General features: G+C 48.0%; 1 protein-coding gene across 13 annotated transcripts in view; it reads left to right on the forward strand.

Annotated features, from left to right (window-relative positions):
• The window catches only part of GAS7 (growth arrest specific 7), a 243007-nt gene that overhangs the window by 210857 nt on the left and 7433 nt on the right, over positions 1-24717 (forward strand). For all 13 annotated transcript variants that reach the window (XM_019654433.1, XM_019654437.1, XM_019654446.1 and 10 more), the window contains 7 exons: positions 1259-1348; positions 4159-4274; positions 6916-6990; positions 11605-11683; positions 19180-19308; positions 20271-20394; positions 23750-23829. In XM_019654433.1, coding sequence (XP_019509978.1) covers positions 1259-1348; positions 4159-4274; positions 6916-6990; positions 11605-11683; positions 19180-19308; positions 20271-20394; positions 23750-23829 — 693 coding nt within the window. The remainder of the gene's footprint in view (positions 1-1258; positions 1349-4158; positions 4275-6915; positions 6991-11604; positions 11684-19179; positions 19309-20270; positions 20395-23749; positions 23830-24717) is intronic.

Raw genomic sequence — 24717 nt, forward strand, 5'->3', positions numbered from 1 at the left:
CCAGTGACTCATGGCAGCCCAGCTCCAGGTTGAGCTGTTGTTCAGCATCTTAGCTGTAGAGGGCAGTGTCACTAGCCCTCATATGTGGGATCTGAACCGGGGCCCTCTGGTGTCCCAAGCCAGCTCTTAACCAACACGCCACTCAGCCGGCCCTACCACAGTTTCTTAATCCAGTCATCTACCGATGGGCATTTCGGTTGTTTCCAAGTCTTAGCTATTTCTGCACTGTTCTTGCCTTGACCATGTGATGGCCCCCACTTCAGCAGATGCTGGGGCTGCGATGAAGGCTTAAAGAGTGACAGGGCCCAGGCCTTGCCTCCCTGAGGCTCTGAGGCTTCCACAGAGAACCCAAATTATCCAGCTCCCTGGAAGAGGGCTCCATGGGACGGGATCAGGGCTTGAAGCGACATCAGCAGGAGCAATTGCAAAACCACTTCCACCAAGTGGGGAAAACCAGGGCCACCAGGAACATGCCCAGGCAGAAAAGTCTGAGACAGATCCCAGAAATGTGTCCACTGTACTCTTCTGGGATAGGGCCAGCCCCCAATGTGCACATGGATTATAACTTTAACCACCTTTTGTTCATAGAATACATCTTATGAGATAAAATGCAGAAAGTAACCTCTCACCCCGACCTTCAGCCACATAATTCCTTTCCTTGGAAGCAAATGACGTTATCAGCTTCCAGAAGTATTCTATATGTAAATAACCAAACGTGTATGCATCCCCCCTTTTTTTATACAAATGGTAGCATACAGTAAGCAGTATTCTACACCTTGCTCCCTCCCTTCCACCACCTAGTCCATCCTGACACACCTTCCTTATCAATCCATAAGAACTTTCTTGCTGTGTCTATCACCGTGGATACAATTTCCATAGGTGCCTACCTGTCTTCTTCTTTGTTTAACCGTTCCCCTGGTGATGGACAGCGGAGTTATGTCCAACCTTTTGCTACTACAAACAGCGCTGTGTGGGGAAAAACCGTGTCCGTATGTCACTGCACACATGTGCAAATATATCTGTAGGGTAGACTCTTAAGAGTGTAAGTGCTGGGTCAGCGGTTGTGGATGTTGGCAATTTTGATACCGTTCTGCCTATTATTCTGCCCTCCAGAGAGTTTGTACCGAAGCCATCCCCTCTGGGGCGGGTGTGAGTGCTAAAGGGAGACCTGGTAGTGCTGTATCTCAGGAGCAAAGCCTTCCCAGCTTCTCCCAACGCTCCAGCCAAGTCATTTTCTTTTCTGTTCTGTGCTCTACAGATAAACTGTGTGACGTTCCCTCACCCAGACACAATGCCGGAGCAGCAGCTGCTGAAACCAACCGAGTGGAGCTATTGTGACTATTTCTGGGTAAGTGATGCCTCAGTTTCCCGAACACTGTGGCCCCAACGACCAGGAGTCAACACTCAGGAGGGGTGTGTGAAGGACCACAAGCTCAAGGAAGAGGGGCCTCTTCTGGCCCCTAAAGGGCTGGCAGTGGATTTAGCATCCGAGGCAGGAACTTAAGACCCTCTTGCAGTCCAGATCATTCCATAAATCTGAGAACAGTTTTAGGGTTTTCATTCGTGGCAATACAGAAATCCTGGCCAGAAAGCAGGTAAGCTAGAGGGTCACTTTTTTTGCTCAGTAAAGGCAGGAGACTAGAATTAACTTCAGTAAAGGAATCTGAGCTCCAGACCTGCTCTGTCACTCTTATACGTGACCGTGAACAAGTACTTCACCTACTGGGCCTCCCTGTTTCCATCGAAATCACAAGGAGGTTGGGCACAAGGATCTATAGAGAGCTTCTGCTTTAACCACTCTTGTGGATCCAGAACTTTTGCATGTTGTTTCATGGGTACAGAGTTGCAGTTTTGCAAGATTAAAAGAAGTTCTGGAGATGTGGTGGTGATGGTTGCACAGCAATGCGAACGTACTTAATCCCACTGAAGTACACACTTAAAAGTGGTTAAGATGGTAAATGTTGTTATGAGTATTTTTCCACAATTAAATAAATATCTTTTGACAAATGCATAGTTCACCTCCTCAGAAACCCTGGGACTACTTCAGGGCATTTGAATTTCAAAGTCAGCAATGACTTTCAAAATGAGATTGCCCCATTCTGGAATCAGATAGTGGTGATGGTTGCACAACCTTGTTAGTACATTGAAAACCACTGAATTGTACACTTAAAACAAGAAACTTTTGCAAAGACCCTGAAGGACATAAATATATATATATATATATATATTCTTTCACCACTATGCAGAATGGATCACCCACACCTTTTTAGATTTGCTAACTGAGCGCGAGATAAAAGTGCTTCTTTCTTTCTACCAAATCACTTGTGCTTTAGAAGACATTCAGTGATTCCTGTTGCTTCCTGGAAGGGACAGTTCCTATCAGCCCAGCTGTATTTCTTTGGCCCAGCTGTGTTCCTTCCAGATCCTCAGAGATCTGCGAAGAGGCAGCAAATATTATAAATAGGGCTCTGGCTTTGGCATCAGGCAGACCTAGCGAGGGGTGAGTTCAGATGTGAGGGTGAGCGGGGGTCAGAGTGTGCAAAACTTCCCTGGCCCAGCTCTGCTGACACAGTCATTAAAGCCCATTGCTTCAGGCTGGTTTTTCCCGGGGTGGATGACTTGCTCGTATCCATCCATCCCCTGTGGGGGGCAGATTGGGGCTCAGTATTTTGGATAATTTTTCTTTTGGTTTTTTATCAACATATAACATTCATTTGACAAAATGCACAAATCCTAAATGTACTTGGAGAAACTTTTAAATGGCCAGAGCAGCCCCACTGTGACATGGTGTACCCCATATGGTAGTGATTTTTCCATCACGAAAGGTACTACAGTATGGCTCAGAGGCAGCCGAGGAAAGAATCTCACATTGGGAGCGAGCTGGGAGGTGTCCATAAAACCTTTCATCTACTTGACAGTGATAAGTGGGGTTCTTTCCAGGCATCAGCAACCCTTTTCCACTCCCCTCCTAAAATGTCTGTTCTGAAAGGGATCTTGAATATACAAACCACTCCTATCTCAAGGGTGGAGGTGGGGGTGGGAGGACATAGCCTAGGATTGGAAAGACCTGACCTTGTCACCCAGTGGCTGAGCTGACCCTGGCTCAGGATTCTCACCGGCGCACCTACACCTCTCTGTGATGTCAGAGGACATATTTTTAACTCCTTACATTAAGTATCAAAGCATTTGACCCTGGATTCCTGGTGGCGAAAGGCTGTGATGGAAGAGGGGCCAGCCAGGTCCTGGGGAGGCTCTGAGACTTGTTCTCCAACAGCCGTGGCTGTGAGAGCAGATGCCAGATAAATGTCATACTGGGGGTGCCAAGCAGGAGGTCGGGCTGGGGGAGAGCAGGAAAGAGGTGTTCAGGCATCCTTGAGGAAGTACAGGCAAAACAAATCAAAAGCACTTAATTTTGAAATGTTAAGAGTATTTGCTTGCAAAATGAATTGGATACTAAGTTTCCATTTTATCGACTTGGCCATCTTCTCTGAGGCCTGACTTTTATTTAAAAATACCTAAGAGTAGATACTATTTATTGAGTACTTAATACAGTGCTCAGCCGTTTTCACATGTCATTTATCCCGAAATGACCATATGCAATAGGCGCCATTATTTCTCCAGTTTCACAGAGGAAGCAACTCAGTCTTAGAGTGAGTCAAGAACTTGCCCAGCTGAGGTCCCCCAGCTGGGATGTCAACCCTGGCAGCCTGCCCTTTTCCACTTTGGCTTCCCTTCAATCCAGTTTCTCCCCAGAAGCCACTGTGATCTTTTATGAATGTGCATTGGAGGATGTCACTGCCTGGCCAGTGCAAGAAGTTAACAGGGAATGGAATGGCATAGGGTTAGGGGCACATGTCCCCAAGGTCACAGACTGTCCCAGCTTACAGACAGGATGCCAAGACTCCCTGGAGGGTCCAACCAACCTCAGCAGCCGCCCAGTTGAAAGTAGCAGGACTTTGGGGATCAGAACCTGTGCTCTTGGCCACTTGTCCTTCCTTCTCTTCTTTCAGCCAAGACTGCTGCTCCCATCCCCCCTCTCATGCTGAGGTTGGTGTTGCCAGGCACATCTGGGTCCCTTCTAGGGTCTGTCTTCCCTATACTCCATTCCCTATGGATCCAACCATCACCTAATCTTTCATGCTTCTGTTTCCCTTCTAGGCTGATAAGAAGGACCCCCAAGGCAATGGTACAGTGGCTGGGTTTGAACTGCTGCTTCAGAAACAACTGAAGGGCAAACAGATGCAAAAGGAAATGTCAGAATTCATCCGGGAAAGGTGAGGCCTGGACCCTCCCAGCTCCGGGGACTGGTGGCACATCCACGTTGGCCCCTGAGCCCGAAGGGAGTCAGCATCAGGAATGAGCACTGCACATCCAGTACTGGGCTTGGGTAGCACCACGGGGAGCATGAGACTGGAGTCATAAACCCATGGCCCTCGGGACAGATTTGGCCAGCAAATGTGTCACTTTAGCCTATGTAGTGTTTTTAAAGATTTGAACCAATATATATTTTTTAATTGGTTGTTGTTTACATTAAAATCTGGATAGCTAGCATCTCTGGATAAAGCTGTAAGTCCAGGAACAGTGACTCTGCATCCCTTACAAAACAATTGGCTGGAGCTGGGTAGCAGGTGGCCCTGTAGGGGGAGCATGTGTTCCCAGGTTGCCACAGTCTCCACCACTCCCTACTGTCTCCCCACACAGACTGCTTGGCTCCTTTACTTACCTCCATGGCATAAGTAATGTAAGTGCTTCATTTGAAGCACTGGCCCTTATCATAACCAAAAAGGAGAACATTACCTTTCAATTCATCTTTGAACCAAAGCTGTGTCCCAGGCCTAGGCATACAGAACCCTCACCCCGCCGATCCCTTCCCTGCGTCAAATTGCTCAGTCTAATGGGAGAGTTAGATAAGGTGATTATGATAAGTGCAGGGATTATAATAGTGGTTTATCTGAACATAGATGAGAAGACAATAAGTACAGCCTAATTGAAATGGGAAAAACTACAAGAGAAGAGATTCCTTTCCTACTGCCTTCTCTCCACGTTCAGAGACCTCGTTAAGCACACACTGACATACCCACACACCTGCATCTCTACCACCCCCATATGCACATACCCTGGCCCCCCACACATGTGCGCTCATGCACACACACAGCTTTCCACCTGGAGTTCCAGGGCACGCTGGAAATATTTACAGTAAATTGCAATATATTTAAAAATATTTCTTTTTTAGTTATAACAACAATACTCAAGTAATAATTCTTTGGCATCTTAAAGCATCTCTTTTCCTTAGGAGGCCCATTTTCTATTTATGTAATGAAATCTTTATGACCCATTATATGGGTCGGGAATTGAGAGGTTACATAGCTCAGGTGCAAGAAAACCATAGTACCAAACAGGCGAACAGCAAAACGCTTGTTTGTGAAAGCCAGCGTTTGAACACACTTATGGTTTATACTTTCATAAAAATGTCGTATTTGCAAATAAATGGACCCTATCGTTTGAGAACTCCAGTCTTCCCTTAGAAATGCAGGCTCCTGCTGTTTGTCTCAGTCCACTTGGGATCTCAGAGGGAGGGCCTTTCAGAGCAGGGAGAGGCGAGAGCTGGGTGCGGGGCCAGGGGACAGATAGCTGGTGGTTTCTGTGGCCTCAGCATAAGGAAGCCAGGCCGGGGTGGAGATGATGCGGGCCCTGGCTCTGGAGGTGATGCTGAGAGCAGACGGTCCTCACGCCTGGTTGTGTGTGGTTGGCACTGCGGAGCCCTTGGAGGTTTGAAGTTCAGAGTGTGACATGGTTAGTTCTGCTTTCCAGAGAGATCTCTTGGCCAGAGGCTGGAGGCTTCAGGCTGACCGTCCCTGTCATCCTGAGGAGGCTGGGGGCTCAAGGCGGAGTGAATGGAAAAGAAGCAATGGAGGCAGGGGATAGGCCCGAGAGGACCTAGAGATTGGCCAGAGGTGGCGTTGAAAGCAAAGCAGTGAGAGCAGAAACAAGGTTGTGGGTCTCAGTGCCAAATCTGAGAAATAATTATTACTCAAAATGCTGCCGTCTCTGCATCATCGCACCTTTTGGGCAGCAGCGTCTGAGCGGCTGGGAAGCGGATGCTGCAGCCCCAGAAAGTCTCTGCATGTTTCCCGTTTGTCAAGTGATGGACCAGGGGCTCTCTGAGGCCAGCGCTGATGTCACACGGACAGCTCCTCCATCTCCCACATGGCCCTGAGGCAGCCAGCCATACCTCTGACAGCACATTGAACACGGATGTGCCAGATAATACAGAACACTCCCCCAAGAGTTGCCTTGAAAGTGTGTCAAGGGCCTGCCTGCTGGAAGCAAAATCTAAGGGAACTTCCCTCTCTGGGGAAACGGAATCATCCAGCTCCGAGCACTGCCTTGGTTTCCATGGAAATACTTGTGCCTTGCAGGCTTGACACTTAGAGGCACTGGGGGCTAGGAGACCCCAGGGAGAGGTTCTGTTTCTGCTTCTAAGAGGCCGATGCCACCTTGGAGAGTCTAAATCCAGAGCACTAGGGCTGGAAGGGAGAGGAGGACAGCACTGCGTGTCCCCGTGTCCCTGTAGTCCATCACAAGTTCCATTCATTCACAGAAGGGTCTCCCATGTGTCCAGCTCTGTGTTATGAGCTGTGCAAATGACCGCTTATCATCTTCACAGCCTAAGGAGACAGGTGAGACTAGCCCATTTTGCAATTGAAGGGAGGGAGGTTCAGATGATTTCATTCATTCATTCAACAAATATTTATTAAGCACCCACTGTGTGTCATACAGAGAGACAAGAGGCACGTACTCTCAGAGCTTATGGTCTAGTGCGTTCCTTCACACGGTTAGTAAGTGGCAGGGCTGCAGGTGGGACCCACAGTCTAGCACTGGAGAGCTGACGTGTTGGCTTTTCTCCCTTTGCAGGATAAAGATTGAAGAAGACTATGCCAAGAACTTAGCTAAGCTCTCTCAGAACTCCTTGGCCGCACAGGAAGAAGGGTGAGTGGGGAGGACAGTGATGGGAGTGGGGAGGAAGACGGGACACTCAGGAAGGGGGATCCCTTTTCACCAATCCCTGATTCCTGCCATGGTCCCATGGATGGGAAAGTCTCCACAGGCCTGGCCCAAGGTGGGCGCCCATGACTCCAGGTGTGGGCATGCATGTTCAGGGTTGGCACTTCCACATTCTCTTCTCTCTCATGGCCAAGGGCCTCCTGCCATATGCTGGAGTATGTCAGGACCCCCTCCTCCCTGTCCTCTTGTAGCTGGGCACCAGCCCCCAGATGGCCGCTCCTACTCCCCTTTCTCTGAGGGCAGGCTGGTAGGAAACGGCGTGAGAGGATTCTGCACCTGGCCCCTTCTTTAGGACCCTGTCTAAAGGCCCAGGCTCCCCTTCCCCTCTAGCTGTGACATTCCAGACCTCCTTGGGCGGGACCTGGGCTGGGGGAGCTCCACCCTCCCAGCTACAGAAGGATCCCTAGTGGAAGGAAGACTACAGCCTTCTCTGTTCCATCTTGTTAACAAAGAGTTTCAACTTGCTGGTGTGAATGTAAAATGATGCAGCTACTGTAGAAAACAGTTTGGCAGTGCCTCAAAAAACTAAACATAGAATTACTATATGACCCAGCAATTCCACACATAGGTTAATACCCAAAAGAATTGAAAACATATTCAAACAAATACATGTACACAAATGTTCCTAGCATCCCAATTCACAATAGCCAAAAGGTAGAAACAACCCAAATGTCCATCAAGGGATGACCTGATACATAAACTGTGCTGTATGCACATTGGATATAAGGATGTGTAATGGAATAGTATTCAGCCACGAAAAGGAATGAAGTACCAATTCGTGCTACTCTGGATGATTTGAAAGAAGCAAGACACAGAGGTTGCGTGTTGTATGATTCCATGTATGTGAAATATCCAGAATAGATAAATCTGTAGAGACAGAATGAAGATTTGTGGTAGACTGGGGTTGGGGAAAAAGAGGGATGTGGGGTGCGGTGGGGGTAACTGCTTAATGGGCATCGGGTTTCTTTTGGTGGGGTTATGTGTTCATCTACTTGGGCTGCTATAACAGTACCATAGACTGGGTGGCTTAAACAATAGAAGTTTAATTTATCACATTTCGGGGGCCTGGGGTCCAAGATCAAGGTGCCAGAAGAGTTGGTGTCTGGTGCGAGCTCGCCTCTTGTGCTGCAGGCAGCTGCCTTCTCCCTATGGCCTTTCTTTTCCTTGGTGAATAGAGAGAGCAAGGTCTCCATTGTCTCCTTATAAGGACACGCATCCTGTCGGATCAGGGACCACCTCATTTAACCTTAATTACTGTTATAGCGGGCCCATCTCCAAATAACAGTCACACTGGGGGGTTAGGGCTTCAACGTTAGAATTTGGGCGGGATTCAAACATTCAGTCCATAATAGGGTGATAAAAATAGTTACGAACTAGATAGAAGTGGTGGTTGCACAACATGGTGAATATACTAAATGCCACTGGACTGTTCTCGTTCAAATGGTTGATTTTATGTTATGTGAATTTCACCTTTATAATAAAAAAAAAAGTCTCAGGAAGTTAGAGCTGAAAGGTTCCCGAGGTCCTCTGTCTTGTCCCACCTCCCTCCAGGGCAGTGTCGGAACCCCTCCTGCCAGTAGAAGTGAGCCCCAGAGAATGGAAGACATTCTGTTGTGGGATGGCCGTGGCTGTCAGAGGGCTGTGATGTTAAACATGCCCAGATCTGCCCGATGGCTTGACATCTCTCAGGGGACGGGACTTTCCTAGCCAAATGTGGCTTTGATGAAGGCCTCTGCATGGGCTTGCTGTGCAGCCAACAGGCCGTCTCCAAATGGTTTTCACCAACCCGCTGGCCACAGGCCCCAGGGTTGCCCTCAGGGCCAGTGTCCTCTTCCACAGACATAAATGAGGTTACCTCAGGCCCCCTTCTGCTTCATGCACTGGGCCTGAGACAGGGCAGGAAGGGGGCTCGTGGAGGAATCGCCCTTCTGGCCTGGGCAGGGAGCTTTTCTAGGTATCACCATGCCTTGTGACTGCAGTGCTGCCTCAGTCTTCCTGCTTCCAACTCCTCAGCTTTGGCTGCTGCCAAGGACACTCCGTCCTGCCAACAAGCACAGCATATGCACCCAGCGGAACGAGTCAGGCCTGTACCACTGTGCTGTACACACATACACCTGCAAACATGGGGCAACTCAACACACTCACGTGCGTGCATCAATGCTACTCACCTCCAACATGGACGCAAACATTGCCCCCATTGCCATTGCACGCATGCGCTAACCCCACGCACACTCTCCTTCCAGCAGGCACTGTTGGGGGGAATCCCCAACTCACAGAGGCCCCCGATTCAATGTGCTGCAGTGCTGTTCTGCATTTATACACAGCTTTAGACATTAGCCCAGTCCGCCTAGAAATTTGGGGCAGCCTAAGAAGGTGCTGATGGGGGAGACTTGAGCTGCTTTTGCAGGTCATCCAAATTAGATTCCATAGGATATGTGCACATTTGTAAATAAAGAGAATCCAGTTATTTATTTTGCCTTTGTTTTTCTCTCCTGTGTGGAAAGGAAATGGGATTAACTTATCAAATGAAAAATCTCTTCAAATGAAAGAATTTCTGAATTGCCTTTTTTCTAAATTGTCATGTGGCTCCAAGGGGACTGGAATATGGGGGCGGGGGGTGGGTGTGGGGATGGGTGCATGGAGGATGTATTAGCTCAGACAGGCCAATTAATTGATGTCCTCCTACCTGTGAATGTCCAGCCTGGAGGTGGGGCTGAGGACTTTGTCCTAAGTGTGTAACTGCTTCCTTCTGTCCTCCCCGTAGCCCTCAGATGACATTCCCAGGCCACTACAACTGTCACTGGGCCAGTTAATGACCACATCCTCTTCTGATGGACTTGCAAATTCTCAGTCCTACCCAGGGCCTTTTGGTTTGTGGGCTTTTATTTCACCTTTGCAGGCTCATATGTAGCTCAGCTGCAGGGAGGAACCCCTCTCCATCACCCTTTAATCAAGTTCCCACTCCTCCTAAGACTGTTTCCGTAAGCTGTGTGTCGTGTTGACTTTCACTTTAAGTCTGTGATCCATCTTGAGATAATCTGTGTATGGCATGAGGTCAAGGTGAAGATCCCTTTCATTCTCTATGGATATACAGTTGTCTCTGCACCATTTGTCAAGAGACTGTCTGTCCTCCACTGAGATAATTTGGCATACTTGTTGCACATCAATCGCCTGCCCCTGTGCGTCTGTTTCTGGACCTGGTATTCTGTTTCCATATCTATATGACGACCATGTCTGCTTCCACCTCCTCCTCCCCCTGGACCTCCTACCCACCTGGCGAATCAGGTGATGAGCCAGGCCACCCAGAGCTGCCACAGTACAGTTCCCTGGAACTCAGACCCTTGAGGCCAAGACAAATGTCAGCAACTTGGATTGCCCCGTTTATCACTCCATCTCTTCTCTGGTGGGCTCCCCAGCTGGAATCACCCGAGGGGACCGTTCTTTGCTTCCAGACTCCTAGATAAAATCAGTCAGTCATTTCCCATAAACACCCACCTCAGCCCCAGCCAGCACTACAGCCAGACAGGCCTGGACTGTGATCAAAGGGATCCTTTCTGTTCTGTTGGGTAATTCTCAACTGCTGGCTTCTCTGCTTGAAACTCAGAAGCCTCACAGCATGCTATCTTTTAATCAGCTTTTGCCACTGGAGTTTAATGAATTCTCTGGAGGAAGTGGCTTTTTGATGAAATGAAGTCAACTGAACATTCAGGGTGGAGAGGTCTCGAACAAGGTCTCAGGGGGATCATTTGGAAGGTTGGCAAGTTTAAAGAGTTGTAAATAACAGCAGTACAGCCTGGGGGCCTACATTCCAGTCTTGGGGACTTCAGGAGATAGTTTCTACTTGAAGCATCTTGCAGTGAAAGTGATTTAGCTTAGAGGACTACCATTTTCTAACGAGCTATGTGCAACACTAGGGCTCACAATCCAGAATCAGTACCAGTGGAGAGGCACACTCCTGCAGATGACGATGGAGAGCCTTCTCTGCTGTGTGGGTGTCCCCAGGAGGCCCCTAGACCTTTGCCCTTCCCCCGCCCCGGAAGTCAGGCTGTTGGAGATTTGCCTGCAAACAGGGCTGTGTGTGGTACCTTTCATTTGAGAAGGGCTGTTCCCCAAGAAGGCATCTGTCCCATCTCCGTGATTTACCAGCAGGCGTTTGCGCCCCCTGTCAACAAACCAGGGAGGGGTGATGGGAAGGCATGGGGGAGCAGTTGGCCAGGTACCGAGGCCCTTGCATCCCGTCTTCCGTGCATCTCCCCAGTCCTGGGTTTCTGGATATTTCTCTAGCCACTTGGCTGTCTGCTGTAGTCTGTTCTCTCAGCTCAGTTCAGGATGGCTCATCTGGCCCCATGGGTTGAAATGCAATGCTCAAGTTTGCTTTGTGCCTGGCCTCTGCCTCATCCAAGCCCACAGCCTTGGGTGTTCCATGCTTCCCCAAGACTCAGGGTTGAGGCCCACTGTCCCGCCTCAGGAAGGGCTGTGGTCTCAGACATGAGGTCGGTGTGGCTATCTCCAGGTCTGACAGTCTCCTTCATGTTGCAGTTCCCTGGGAGAAGCGTGGGCACAGGTGAAGAAGAGCCTTGCAGATGAGGCAGAAGTTCACCTCAAGTTCTCCTCCAAGGTAACTCCTCCCCACAGCCTGTCCGGGTTGGTCTTAAACAGGGTGTGCTGTTAAATGTGGAACAGCTGTCTCTTCCGTGTATCGCGTTGGCCAATTTCTGTGATGTAAATTTCAAGTCAGGAATCTATGTATAGTAGCACACTATTGGACAGTGCTTCCACCATACCAATCCAATAGTGCCAATAACCAGAAATATCCACCGAGAACATGGATGATAGTAAGGTATAGTTAGGAAGTGATACATGCTGAGTATTTAGTACTCTTGTTTTTAATATAATGTATTAATTTTAAATTTAGATCAGTAATTTTCAATGCTGGCTGTCTTTAGCAACCAGCTCACAAAATTCCTGCAAATGTAACACTCAGCTCTGGTGAGCCAGTACAAGCTGCTTATGAGATGAGGGTGGATTCCCCCTCAGCTCCCCAAGTGGGCTTTTGAGTGATGAAAACCTGCCGTAGTGCTGCTGGGCTTTCGAAAGAATGTATTGCCATGTTCTGCTGCTGCTTGGTGTCAGGAGAGACTAGACTATGCCAAAGAGAGATTTGTTATGTTTTTGTTACAACATTTCAGACTAGGTAACTGACCCTTCTTTCATTTGGTTCTAAAGACTCTAGCACTGTGACCTTGAGGACGGTGATGTTTCTTTCCTGTTCACTCTCCCCTTAGTACTCAGGGTTGTGCCTGGTACATGGTAGATGATCAGTAAACATTTTCTGAAATAATGAATGAATGGGACCCCCGACTATCTCCTCCTGGTCCCCTACTCTTTCAGGCCTATTTTCTCTCAAGATTTCTCCATGTTTCCAAATGACCCTTTCTTCCCTACTCCCTGGCTCATATCTCCAAATTCCCTCCCAGGCTCTTAGCTACTTTTCAGGAGAAGAATAAACCAGGTATCTAAGTGAAATATTTCACACTAACATGTGCAGGACTGGTGGAGCTATCCACTAGTATGCTTGCCTTTTTTTTTTTTTTTAGCTGAGCCATCCTGCTACCTGTTGGCAGCTCAGCGGCAGCTCAGCTCGGGCCGGGACTTGAACTGCTGTTGCTCAGAACTAAAACTCTTGAGTGAGCTCTTAACCAACTGAGCCACTTGGCCAGCCCTTAGCATGCTTGCCTTTTGAAGGAAGAGAGACCCCTGAGAGTGGCTCCATTCCCAGCGACCTCTGCCTCTGGGGGTCCACACTCTTCCCTCTGCTCTCCCACCATCACCAGTCAGACATGACAGCCTGAGAGGATGTGGGAGACCAGCTCCCACAAGTCCAGGGGTTCCCTCAGGTGGAGGCGGCGTCAGCGAGAACATGCGGAGACACAGGAGTGCTTTCAAGAATTAATGTCTCACTTTATTTTTACAGCCTGTCCTTTTTATACTGGGCAGGTAATATATACGTCATTGAGCTGTTTTTACCAAAGTTGTTTTTCCGTTTAAACCTTTACCCGTTAGGAAATTGTTTTCTACATAGTTTCAATGTTCCTTCCTTCCCAGGGTCTATTTTCCTTAGAAGTTTGTTTTTCTCCGAATATTACTCCTTCACGATGTTTCTATTACAGGGTACAGCCAGATCTGTTCTTCACTAATGACTAACTTATCCTAACTATGTTTCAATTTCTTCGATAATGGCCAGAGCTGAGTTCCTGCCTTGGCACTTAAAGGATGTTTTACTACTTAGCAACTGTTTCAAACACTACTGGCTAAACAGGATCTTAAGAATTATAAGGTGCATAACTTGTCTATCACTAAGAATCTATCATTAAGAAACTAACAGTAAAACAGAATTATCGTAATATATCCAAAACTCACTTATTTAGTTAAAGTAAATAAAACAATCAATATAAGAAGGGGTGTCAGGTCTTTATCCTACTGGGGGCATCCAAAGGGGAATTTAAATTTTCCAAAACATAAAGCAGTATCTGTTTCTCGGCCAGAGCTTCAGGATTTGTCACAATAGCAGTGTGATAGGCCATGTCAGACACTGAGGTGCAGCCGGCTCCCAACAAGAGGGCACTTGGACAAAGTGCTTAACCTCTCCAAGCCCCCATTTTCAAATTAGGGGGCACACTACCTCCTTTACTATTTGAAGGTAGTATCCCCAAAAAGATGGCTGATCCTTCCTGGGGCTTCCACGCTCAGTGCTCACAGGTCCTGTCTCTTTTCTAGTACTTTTCCCACGGCAATTGCAAAGCTGGGCTTTGGGGTCCCCACAGAATGTGCACTGTTGGAGGACAGGAGTCTGGCTTTGACCAGGCCTCCCCACACCCCCTCATTATGATTCCCTGTACACAGAAGGCAGAATGAATGACTCCAACGGCCAAGACACATGAAGAAGCTAAGGACAGGGGTGGAAGGAAGGAACAGTGCTATTACCATCTCCCCACTTCTAAAGGATGTTAGTGCCCAAAGAGTGAGTTGTCACCCAGATAGATGTGAGTGAGAAATCCCAGCTAACAGTAATGTGCTAACCACATATACCAAGCGCTTCACAAGGAAATTGCCACTCAAGCTCTGGGAGAGAAGGGAGCTTCGTGAATTGGGCTCTGTTCTGCCTCGCATACAGAGCAGCAAGTTATTTTTAAGCTGCAGATCATGGGTAGTGTTCCTTCTGAGTCTCCTTTTCACCCCAGCCCTCAGCAGCTCTGTTCTCTGCAGGTAGAAACCTCCATTGACTGGTGAGATGAATGGGAAGGCGGCCACTGTGACGGGTGGGGCTGGCAGCCGGGTCTGCATGAGCTTGTGAAAGGGTTCCTGCTGGGTCCCCAGGAATCCTGGTGGCACTCCCCTAACATCAGCGGGACCCTTGGATTGTTCTGGATTGTTTATAGAGTACTCAGGTGACAAAACACTCTCCAGTGCGCTCTTTGCCCCTACAGTTGCCTTTCACTATTACTACTTCACCAACACTTCTGGCCACCCAAACAGTTTTTCCCACACTGATCAATTCTCTGACACCAGCTGGGTGTCCTACACTATAATTCAGTTCTGACACTAACTACCTGGAGTTAGCACAGACCCCACAGGTTAAGGCTCAGCCCCACAAGACTGCCCCCCAATTCAGATGCCAGTAGCAAGTAGTGGGTCCCCAGGTTACCTACACTTCTGTTGACTTAGCTACAAATTGGGGGTTCTCAGGTTTGATCATTTGTAAGAATGGCTCACAGAACTCCGAAAACACTTAGGTTTGCTGGTTTATTATATATTAAAGGATGCGATAGATGATACAGATGAAGAAATACATAGGGCAAGGTCTGGAAGGGTCCTGAGCCCCGGGGCTTCTGTCCCTGTGGAGTTGGGATGTCTCACCTTCCTGGCACATGGATGTGTTCACCGACCTGGAAGCTCTCTGAACGCTGTCGTTTACAATTTTTATGGAGGCTTCATCACATAGGCACAATTGATTATTCACTCAATCTCAGGCCTTCTGCCCTCTCCAGAGGTTGGGGAGTGGGGCTGAAAGTTCCGAGCTTCGAATCAGGGTTTGGTTTTTGTGGTGACCAGCCCCCATCCTGGAGCTGTACAGGAGCCCCAGGAGTCGCCTCCTTCAAACAAAAGACACTCCTATCACCCAGGAAATTAGGATCCCTGTGACAGGAACTGGGGTCAATGACCAAATATTAAAACAAAAGATGCTTCTAGCATGTTTATCACTTAGGAAATTACAAAGGTTTTAGGAGCCCTGGCCAGGAGACAAAACCCAAAATATATATTTGTTATTATTATATCACACTTGTATAAGTGTTCTCGATGGTGACGTGTAGGATATAACTCATCTCACTTGATTTTATCTACCCTGCAAGACAGCATCTCCATTTCACAAATGAGAAGGGGCAGAGAGGTGAAATTGTAGCCTATGGTCTCATGGCCTAGAGGGCTCAGCTACTGAGGAAACAAGAGGGCTGAGTGGAGACTTGACCCCCAGACCTTCTCTCCAGGCAGACCTGTTTTGAGGAGCACTCTGCCCTCTTTAAGGGGCTGTCCGGTGTGGTGCAGCTGGCCCTCCAAATGCACATGATTTTTTGTTTTGTTTTGTTTTGTTGTTTTTTAAGATTTTATTGGGGAATTGGGGAAGGGGAACAGTGTTGGGGAATTGGGGCAGGGAAACAGCCAAGTTGTCCTTCAATCTTAGTTGTAGAGGGCGCAGCTAGCTCAGTTCCATGTCCAGTCAACATCCCGCCGCCCGTCGGCAGCTCTCGACCGCTCAGCTCAAGGTGCCGTGTTCAATCTTAGTTGCGGGTGGGCATAGCCCACCATCCCATGCAGGAGTCGAACCGAAACCTTGTTGTTAGGAGTACGTGCTCTCACCAGCTGAGCCATCCTGCCACCTGTTGGCAGCTCAGCTCGGGCGCAGCTCACTGGCCCATGTGGGAATCAAACCGGCGACCCTGTTGCTCAGAGCTTGTGCTCTTAACTGAGCCACTCAGCTGACCCCACATGATGGTCACCATTCAGCTGATGGAAGGCTTATGAATGTGCATGTAAAATAAGTTGGTTGTTTTTTTGGTTTTGTTTTATTAGAACCTCTGCTGCTTCCAGCCTGTTGTCAGTGTTGGTGGCCTCAGGCAATCGCAGGAGCAGCCTACTGGTTGTAAGGCTATTCTTTGAAAAAAAAAAAAGGGGGCTCCAGGGATTTATTTCCCATGGATAATATGGCTCCATATGCACGAAACCCATTTTAACCTCTGCTCCAAACAGCTCATTGAAATTCCACTCTTCTGTGTCAGGGGTATGAGCTCTGCAAGAAATGAAATTTTGTTATGGCAACCTTTCAGGCTTTTCTGGAGTACTCACTCAAGCCATTGTTAACAGCAACAGGCAGCTAAAAGGAAGTAACATTGCTATATACAAAGGAAGTTACACCTGGCCCTAGCTGAAGAAGGGAGAACAGAAAAATGCCTTCTGATGGGAGAAATCTAATCATGCAATGAGAGGCCATGTATTCATCCAGTCAGAAGATTTTGTGGGGGGAGTGGGAGTCAGGAGACATGAGCTTTATGTCAGTGCTCTCACTAACAAGCTTTCTGACCTTGGGCAAGTCACTAGCGCCTGTGAGTTTCCATTTGAAATTGATTTGATTGTGACGCGCAGTAATACATTTTACGTGGCCACCCAGAACACGCAGGTATCCACACCGAATATCCACATAGAGATACACACGCATGTCCGTGGCCGACACACACATTTCATGAAACACTATTGACCTTTTTGCCTAAAATGCACTCTCATAGTTTCCTCATGCCTGGTCTACCCCCATCAAAACGCCGGTCCTCCTGAGTCAGCTTTTTGGTCCTAACCTGATTTCACAGCTCTTAGCAACCCACTGTTTGAAAAGCACTGGACCAGGTAGTCTCTGAAATTTCCCTTGAGATTACTCTTATACTCTTCTGATGTGTGAGGTGAAAGGAGGTGGCTGCTGAGAGCGCAGGAGTTGCAGAAAGGCAAACTGGATGGCTCCGATCGCCTGTCCCACCCACGAAGGCCAGCTCAGGAGTTCATGAGGACGAGCTTCTGGAAGGACTTCTGACTTCCAGTTAAACAAAAATACTTAAGAGTTAATTAGTATAAAAAGACACCCAGTTCACTGTTTTTTTAAAGAAATTATGTTTTTTTGGAAGTGCTTAAAATATAGAGGGAGAATCCATGGGATTGAATCACCCCTGGCAGGGAGTAGCACTGTGTTTCCAGAACGCCATTTGGAATTTGGGGAAATATTTGGTGTATCGGCAGGTTCACAGAGCCTGGGGCTGGGGCCCTGGAATGTTGAAAAGCCCCTCAGGTCACTCTTGGGCACACTGAAGTCTAGAAATCAACTGGCTTCCCAGGTCCTCAGAAAGAGACCCCAGAGTTACTTGAGTCAACAGGCCGAGCAAGTTAACCCTCATAGGTGCCCAGGTGGCTGAGGTTTGCAGCTCCGCCTTCTCAGCAAACACCTAATCTGTGTGGGAAAGGGAGGAAGGGCTTTTCCTGCCCTTGGTAGCTCTCAAATTTGTAGCATCTTACAAACTGCCACCAGATGGGGGTGTTTTCCTGTACAAGGAAACTTGCAGGGGTTCAGAAAAATAACACATCTACAACGAAATAAGAAGGAGAAGGGCATTTGAATGGCTCGCTCGCTCCCTGTGAAGCCTTAAAGGTCATCCAACAACGAAACCCTTGTGTTGTCACCCAGGGCATCAGGCATTGAAGATTTTGTCCTTCTCCCCAGTAGTGAAAGGGCACTCGGACCACGCCAGCTCCAGCCAGATGCTGCACACACCTTAGTGGCCAAGCCAGCATGGCTCCTGCCCTCTTGGGACTCAGCCATGTGTAGCTTGTGTAGAACTAGGAACACCTAAGTCCTCCAGGTGTTCAGAGAAACAGCTCAGGTAATGAGGGCCTGGGGAGGAGGAAGAGGAGTGAAGTCACAGGATCCCCACGTGGGCATGTGGGGGGTCGTCTGTCCAGGGAAGTTCAGCTGTGCTCCCCAGAGGTACTTCTGGGGCAGGGAGAGGCCAGAGGACCCTGGAAGGCCATTGGAGGGGTCCTGGAAGACCAGGTTAGGAGGGTGTAGGAGGCTGAGTTGGGTAAGGGCTCTAGAAGCTGAGTCAGGGGTGGGTAAGGGCTCTGAGAGGCTGTCAGTGGGGCTCTAGGCTACTCACCTGGCTTTGGCCGCAACGTGTCCACATTTATCTGTTTTCTTACCAAATACATATCATGTTCACACCAAAAAAAAATGTTTTAACTAAAAGTTCTTCTTCAAAAGGGAGTAGAATAGGAAAAAGGAAAAGAATAAAAGAAAAAGAAAAAAAGCTTGGAAACACAAGGCCACCCAGCTCCTCTCAGAGCAAAAATCTCTTTCTCTGGTGCATATATTATGAGGCTGGTTCCCTGGGGTGGGATGGCAAGTGTACCGGTCTCTATGCCGACTGGCGAGGTGAGAAAACCCTCCCTGAGCACAGCCCACGAGAGGGGCCCTGTGAGTTTCCACCAAGCTTCAGGTGGTTCCCGCCACCGATTTCCTCGAGCTTTGGACCATATCCAGTCACCTTTGTAGTATCTGCGCCCAGCATATAGCAGATGTTCAATAAATAGAATTGACCTGACATCACCTAATTAACTGGCATCCACAAGGCACTTACTAGGTGCTTAGCAACAGATGGTGGCTTGGTTTCTGCTCCCGGAAGGCTCCCAGTTTGGAAAGTAAGGGAGATGGACACCCAAGCAGAACGCCACAAGAAGCTGTGGGAGCTTGGAGGAGGAAGGAGGTAGCTGACAACGGGCTTGGAAAAAGCTCCAGACTCTAACCCGTCCAACCATCAGTGTGAACGCTGGGGCCTGGCGTGATTCCTAAACCACAACCTGATAAGCAGCCGCTGTTTCTACCCTTCCTGTTGGAGGGGCCAGGCCACTGTCTCAGGCTCCGTCCTTACCTGAAGGGGTGGGAGAATGCCCCCTCCCTCCTCCACTTGCTTGCAGCTGATGCCCTGGGGTCCTCAGTGTGTCCCCCCCACCTCTCCTTGACAGCTTCACAGCGAGGTAGAGAAGCCCCTAATGAACTTCCGCGAGAACTTCAAGAAAGACATGAAAAAGTGTGACCACCATATCGCTGACCTCCGCAAGCAACTCGCCAGCCGCTACGTCGCCGTGGAGAAGGTGGGGGGCCCAGGATGCTGGGTGGGTGGGAGGTGGGGGGCGCTGGAAGAGGGCGGGCTATGAACTAGCAGGGACTCTGTGTGCCAGGGCAGGATGGGTGGAGGAACTCCAGTCGACACCTGAGGGACCTACCTGACCCTGCAGCCAAAGGGAAGACAGAAGCTACTTTCACATGGAGCTTGGATCACTGCTCAGAGGCCCAGTGGGATCAGGCTCTAGAGGGTACACCTGCCATGGAAGTGTAGTGGGCTCCATCGGGCATGTGACATGAGGCGCATGCATGTTTTTATGGGACACGGAGCCTGAATGTGCTGCCTGACCACATAAGGCCCTTGGTCTGCGCCTCTCCTGGCAGATTCCTTCCTGACTGAATCACTCCCCTGTCAGAGGCCTGAGCTCGGTGGGAGCTACTGGTGGCCAGCTCTGGAGGGAAGAGAGCTCTCCCCGGGGGCTGACTCCAGTGCCCTAGGAAGGGTTTAGAAGGGGCATGGACAGCTGCAGGTATCTGCCAGCTGCCAGCACCAAACTGCCACCAAAGGGCCTTGTCCTGCCCCAGAATAGGGCGACTGGTGCTGCCATCTGCTAAGCAATGCTTGGGAGGTGACATAGATGACCTGTGGTTACTTCCATCCTGGAAAGACTGTGATTTTAGGACTGCCTGGCCCCTAGTACATGCACACGTCCCAATGAAAATGTGGTCTGAGAGGCTTGCTGTAGGCCAAGTCAGGATGGAGCTGAAAGAGATGGGGATGAGAAGACGTGTTGCAGCCTCTGCACAGTAACAGACTGGCTGAGCAATCCTTGTGTAGCTGCTTAGCCCCTCGGAGCCATAGTGGCATCATCCACAAAAACGGAAGTGAACGGACTCTTATCTAGAAAAGGGGGAGGCTGGACCACATGACCCGTGGGGCCCTCATAGCTCTGAGCCCTGTGAACAGCTTCTCCATATCCTTGGCCCCCAGGCCCGGAAGGCCCTCACGGAGCGGCAGAGAGACCTGGAGATGAAGACCCAGCAGCTGGAGATCAAGCTGAGCAACAAGACCGAGGAGGACATCAAGAAGGCGAGGAGGAAGTCCACGCAGGCTGGTGAGTGCAGGGCCAGTGCCCACCTATCCTGGCCTGGTGAAGGGAGCACAGCAAGGAGAGGGCTGGGGGATGAGGCACCAGGAAGGGGCATCCCCCATGGTAAGGCTGGCAGGCGGGGCTGTGGTCAGGGAGCAGGCTAGGCTGTCTCCAGGCCACGGTGGGGAGGCTCCTCCCACTCTGCCCTGCGAGGGTGTTTCCCTGCGCAGGTCCTGGCTGTCTGACCAGGAGGTGGCAGCTCCTCCAGCACCCGGAAGTCAGGGGTCCTGGCCCCGTGTGGAGCCCCTAGGAGAAGTACAAACCCACCCACCCAGGGAGTGACACTCTAGGGGTTCACCTTTGGTGGTGGGCTCCTGTCCCAGCCAGAGGCTGACATTTTCTTCATGAAATAACCATGTATCAGATTCTCCCTAAAAGGTGCCTCCAGTGAGTTGGTTTCTGCTTCCACCTAGTGGTAAAAATTAGCTAATGCCCAAGGAAGGGGGAGAAAAGCCAGGTAGAACTAGTAAAAAACTTACCAAATATTTCTAAAAAAAAAAAACCAGTTTCAGTGCATGCAAGGACAATACATATTGCATTCTGGGATTGAAATGTGTGCTGTTGGATTAAGATGGTCTGTAGGTCCCTTTCACCTCAACTTCTGGTGAACCTGGTTTGATCAATTCATTATAGAATGAAGCAGCCACCATGTGTACATTTTGAAATAAGATGGTATAAAAACAAGTCAATAACAAAATAATTGAATATAAACATAACATTTGATATAAAGATCTTATAACGCACGGTGATAAATTACTGTCCAGAAACAGAAGGCATAATATACTTATTGGAAGTGGGAAGGGAAATGCAGGTCGAGGAGAGGCACATTTAAATTCATTTAATTTATTAAATTATTAAATAAAATTATATCGCAAAATCAATATCTTTGCTTGGGAAAAAATTTTTAATCAGCATGTAAGACTATAAAATCTTAATTTGCCAGATATAATCACCATCAACACTTCCTTTTAATTTTTTAAGTTTCTAAATATTTATATTTAAATGTATGCACATTAGATCATATTGTATTCTATTCTGAACTTATATTTTAATTGATAACTCTTAGAGATAGCTCCATTCCATTACCTATACATTTAATTATCCATCCATTCATGTACATCGGACTTTTTAATGGCTGAATAGTGTCCAAGTGTATGATTGTATCTAAATTTATTTGATCATTTCCCTAATTGATTTTTATAGGACTTTTAGATTGTTTCGGAGTATTTGGCAATGCCAACAATGCTGTGTTTTTGTAAATGTGTCTGTGTGTGCGACTAAATCTACATTTTGACTGATATTTCCAAATTGCTTTCCAGAGGTGTGCCCACCGATAATATTGATGAATGTACGTTCCCTAAGCTCTTGTCAATGCTGTGTGTGTTTTCAACTTGTGACATTATAGCTCTCTGGTGAAAACTAATTATCTTGTTGTTAATTTAATTTATGTTTCTTTTTGAGTGAAGTTGAGCATTTAAAAAATAAACTTACAAGTCATCTGTGACTTTTTTCTGTGAACTGAATAATGCTTATCCTTTCCCCATTTTCTAGTGACTGGTCCTGTTATGGATTGATTGATAGGGGTTTTTTATATGTTAGGAAAATTATCCTTTTGTCTTTGAGTTGCAGATATTTTTCCTAGGTTGGTGTTTATCTTTTATTTGGTTCTTTTGTTTTTTGGTGGGTTTTTTTTTTTTTGGCTTGTTTCTTATTATTTTTTTGTATGGTGATCTTTCCCTTTACGAGTCTAGGTTTTGTGACTGACTTAGAAAGGCCTTTCCCTTTTCAAGTATTTCTTTAAATCATTTCTTTCCTCAGTTTTTTTTTTTGTGGGTTTTTTTTTTTTGCCTCGGGTTAAAAAAAAATTAGATATTTAGGCTACTAGATACTTACTTTTTCTCACACCCCTGCCTTAATCATATTCCCTAAGTTCTGATTTGCAGGGTTTTCATTCTCATATTGGAGTGCCAGTCCTTCTTGGGATCAAGAGCCCAGTCCTTGCCCTTGAACCAAGAGCAAAATGAACAAAGCCCTTAATTTGGGTTCTGTTACTCAAGGGGTCATCTCCTAGCCAGTGGTGTGGTTCAGGGGGAAGGGGGCTACTGTTTAGGCCCTGGGTCATGTTTTCTTTCACATTCATATGAGGATACACATGAGCAAGGTGATGTTATAGGAATAACTTTGAGTCTGCTCCAGTTACTAGATTTAAAGAGTAAAGCAGTTGGCTTTGGTTGGCTCGTGAGTTTTTCCCATTAAAAGCAAAGACCATGATGCCTTCCTCTCTCTGGAACCCTGTGATGTTTGTTCTAAACTACATTTAGACCGAGCGGTGCCCTCTGGTGCTACTTCTCTGTGAGATGCCTGGATCACCTGAGGATCTTGTAAAAATGCAGTTTCTGATTCATCAGGTATCAGGCAGGTCTCGAGAGCTGCATTTCTAGCAAGCTCCCAGGGCATACTGATGCTGCTGTTCTAGGAACTGTGTTTTGTGTAGCAGGTTTCTAGGATGCTGGTACCTTAGTAATATTTACAATTACTTTATAGCTCATTTTCTTTCTAGTTACAAAATGTTTCAAACATACATATGATTACAGAAAACAATATACTAGCCATCAAGATGGAATAGTTATGTTTGTTTCAGATCTCTCTCTTATGAAACAAAATGCTATTAAAAGAGCTCATTTCCTCCCACCCATCCTTTCTCTGTTTCCCAGTGTAAGCGCTATCCTGAAATTGGTGTGTAATGCTCCAGTGCGTGTTTTCATACCATTACCACACATGGATGAGCCATAAACCATCAGACACGTTATTTTGTGTTTCAGAATGGCATCCTGCTGCAAGTGTATAAACACACACTCACACACACACACACACACACACACACACACACACACGTAATTTGTAAATTTTTCTTCTTTTACTTTTAACTAGTACCAAGTTGATTGTGACATGTTTTAACCAAGAAAGACTCTCCGGTGTGAAATGAAACTGCCATCTTTAGAGAGGAAGATTTCTTGGACTCATGATAGAGTTGTGGGTCCTAGGAGTAACCCCCTCCCCACCACCACCACACACACACTTAGAACCCCCCATCCTGAATTCTTGGTGTCTGGGGTCAAGTTCATATGGGCAATCTGAAGCTGGTCTCTTGTGGTGCTGGGTTGTCCCCTCTCTTTGTTATGTTTTCCCCTCCCACCCACTTTCCAATGGCCTCCACGACCCCAAGGAGAGGAGAAGGCATGGCTGTGGGGTGCAGGTGGGAGCGGGCAGCTATGGCAAGGACAGAACAGAGCATAAAGATGGTGGTGGTCTTTTCCAGGAGATGACCTCATGCGCTGTGTGGACCTCTACAACCAGGCCCAGTCCAAATGGTTTGAAGAGATGGTGACCACCACATTGGTGAGTGCCCAGAAATGTGTAAGCATGTCAATCAGGGAATGGCACTCAGGACACCCTGGATCAATGCAGGTGGGCATATAGGTCCTAGAGTGGAGGTGAATATAAAGATGATCATTAGATCTGCTCTAGTATTGGGGTCAAGACCTTGACTCTAGGCTAGTCTATATTGATTCAAGTCCTTGCTGTGTACTTCCTATCTGTGTGAACACAGGCAAGGGTTGGGTCTTGCTGTATCCTCCTTGGCTGTCCCCTGAGGGGTCAGGTTCAACTGAGGATGCCCTCAATCAAGTGGACAGTAGCCCCCTTTGGACAGATAGCCAAGTTGTATGAAGTGTGACCCTCCCACCCCCGGAAGAGTCACGGGTCCCAGAGAGCAGATCCTTGCAAAGTGCATAAATGGTGAGGTTGGGGAGCTGTGTAAGAGGAATTGGGGCGGGGGAGGCCCATGACCAAGGGGCACGAGGACTAGACAAGACCCTCTTTTCGCCTTCCTGAGTTCTCTTGTGAAGGGGCAGCATCTCCCCATCAGTCAGCACCTGTTGCTACTTGGGCTGTTGGGCCAGATGAGAAAGGAGGCATCATGCCAGGTGCTTATCACATCATCCCACTGCCTGAAACCACCCACATCCAGGCAGCACAGGACAGTGACCTGGTTTTCCTCCTGGTTAATCTCCTAATTAAGCCACCTGCTTTACCCCATTTCTGGTTAATCACCTGGGCAGTGACCTAATTGCTCACAGAATAACAGCCTGATCCCCTAAATGCCGAAGATGCAGAACCACCTAGAAACCAAAGGACAAACCCTCTCCACTCTTCCCTTTGACAGGGGCCACCCCACTCCCAGCCCCCCTGCCTCCCATGGCCTGGTCTCTGGTCTTTCCCTCAGCA

This window comes from Hipposideros armiger, unplaced genomic scaffold, assembly GCF_001890085.2.
Source record: "Hipposideros armiger isolate ML-2016 unplaced genomic scaffold, ASM189008v1 scaffold_222, whole genome shotgun sequence".
NCBI classification, from domain to species: Eukaryota; Metazoa; Chordata; class Mammalia; order Chiroptera; family Hipposideridae; genus Hipposideros; species Hipposideros armiger.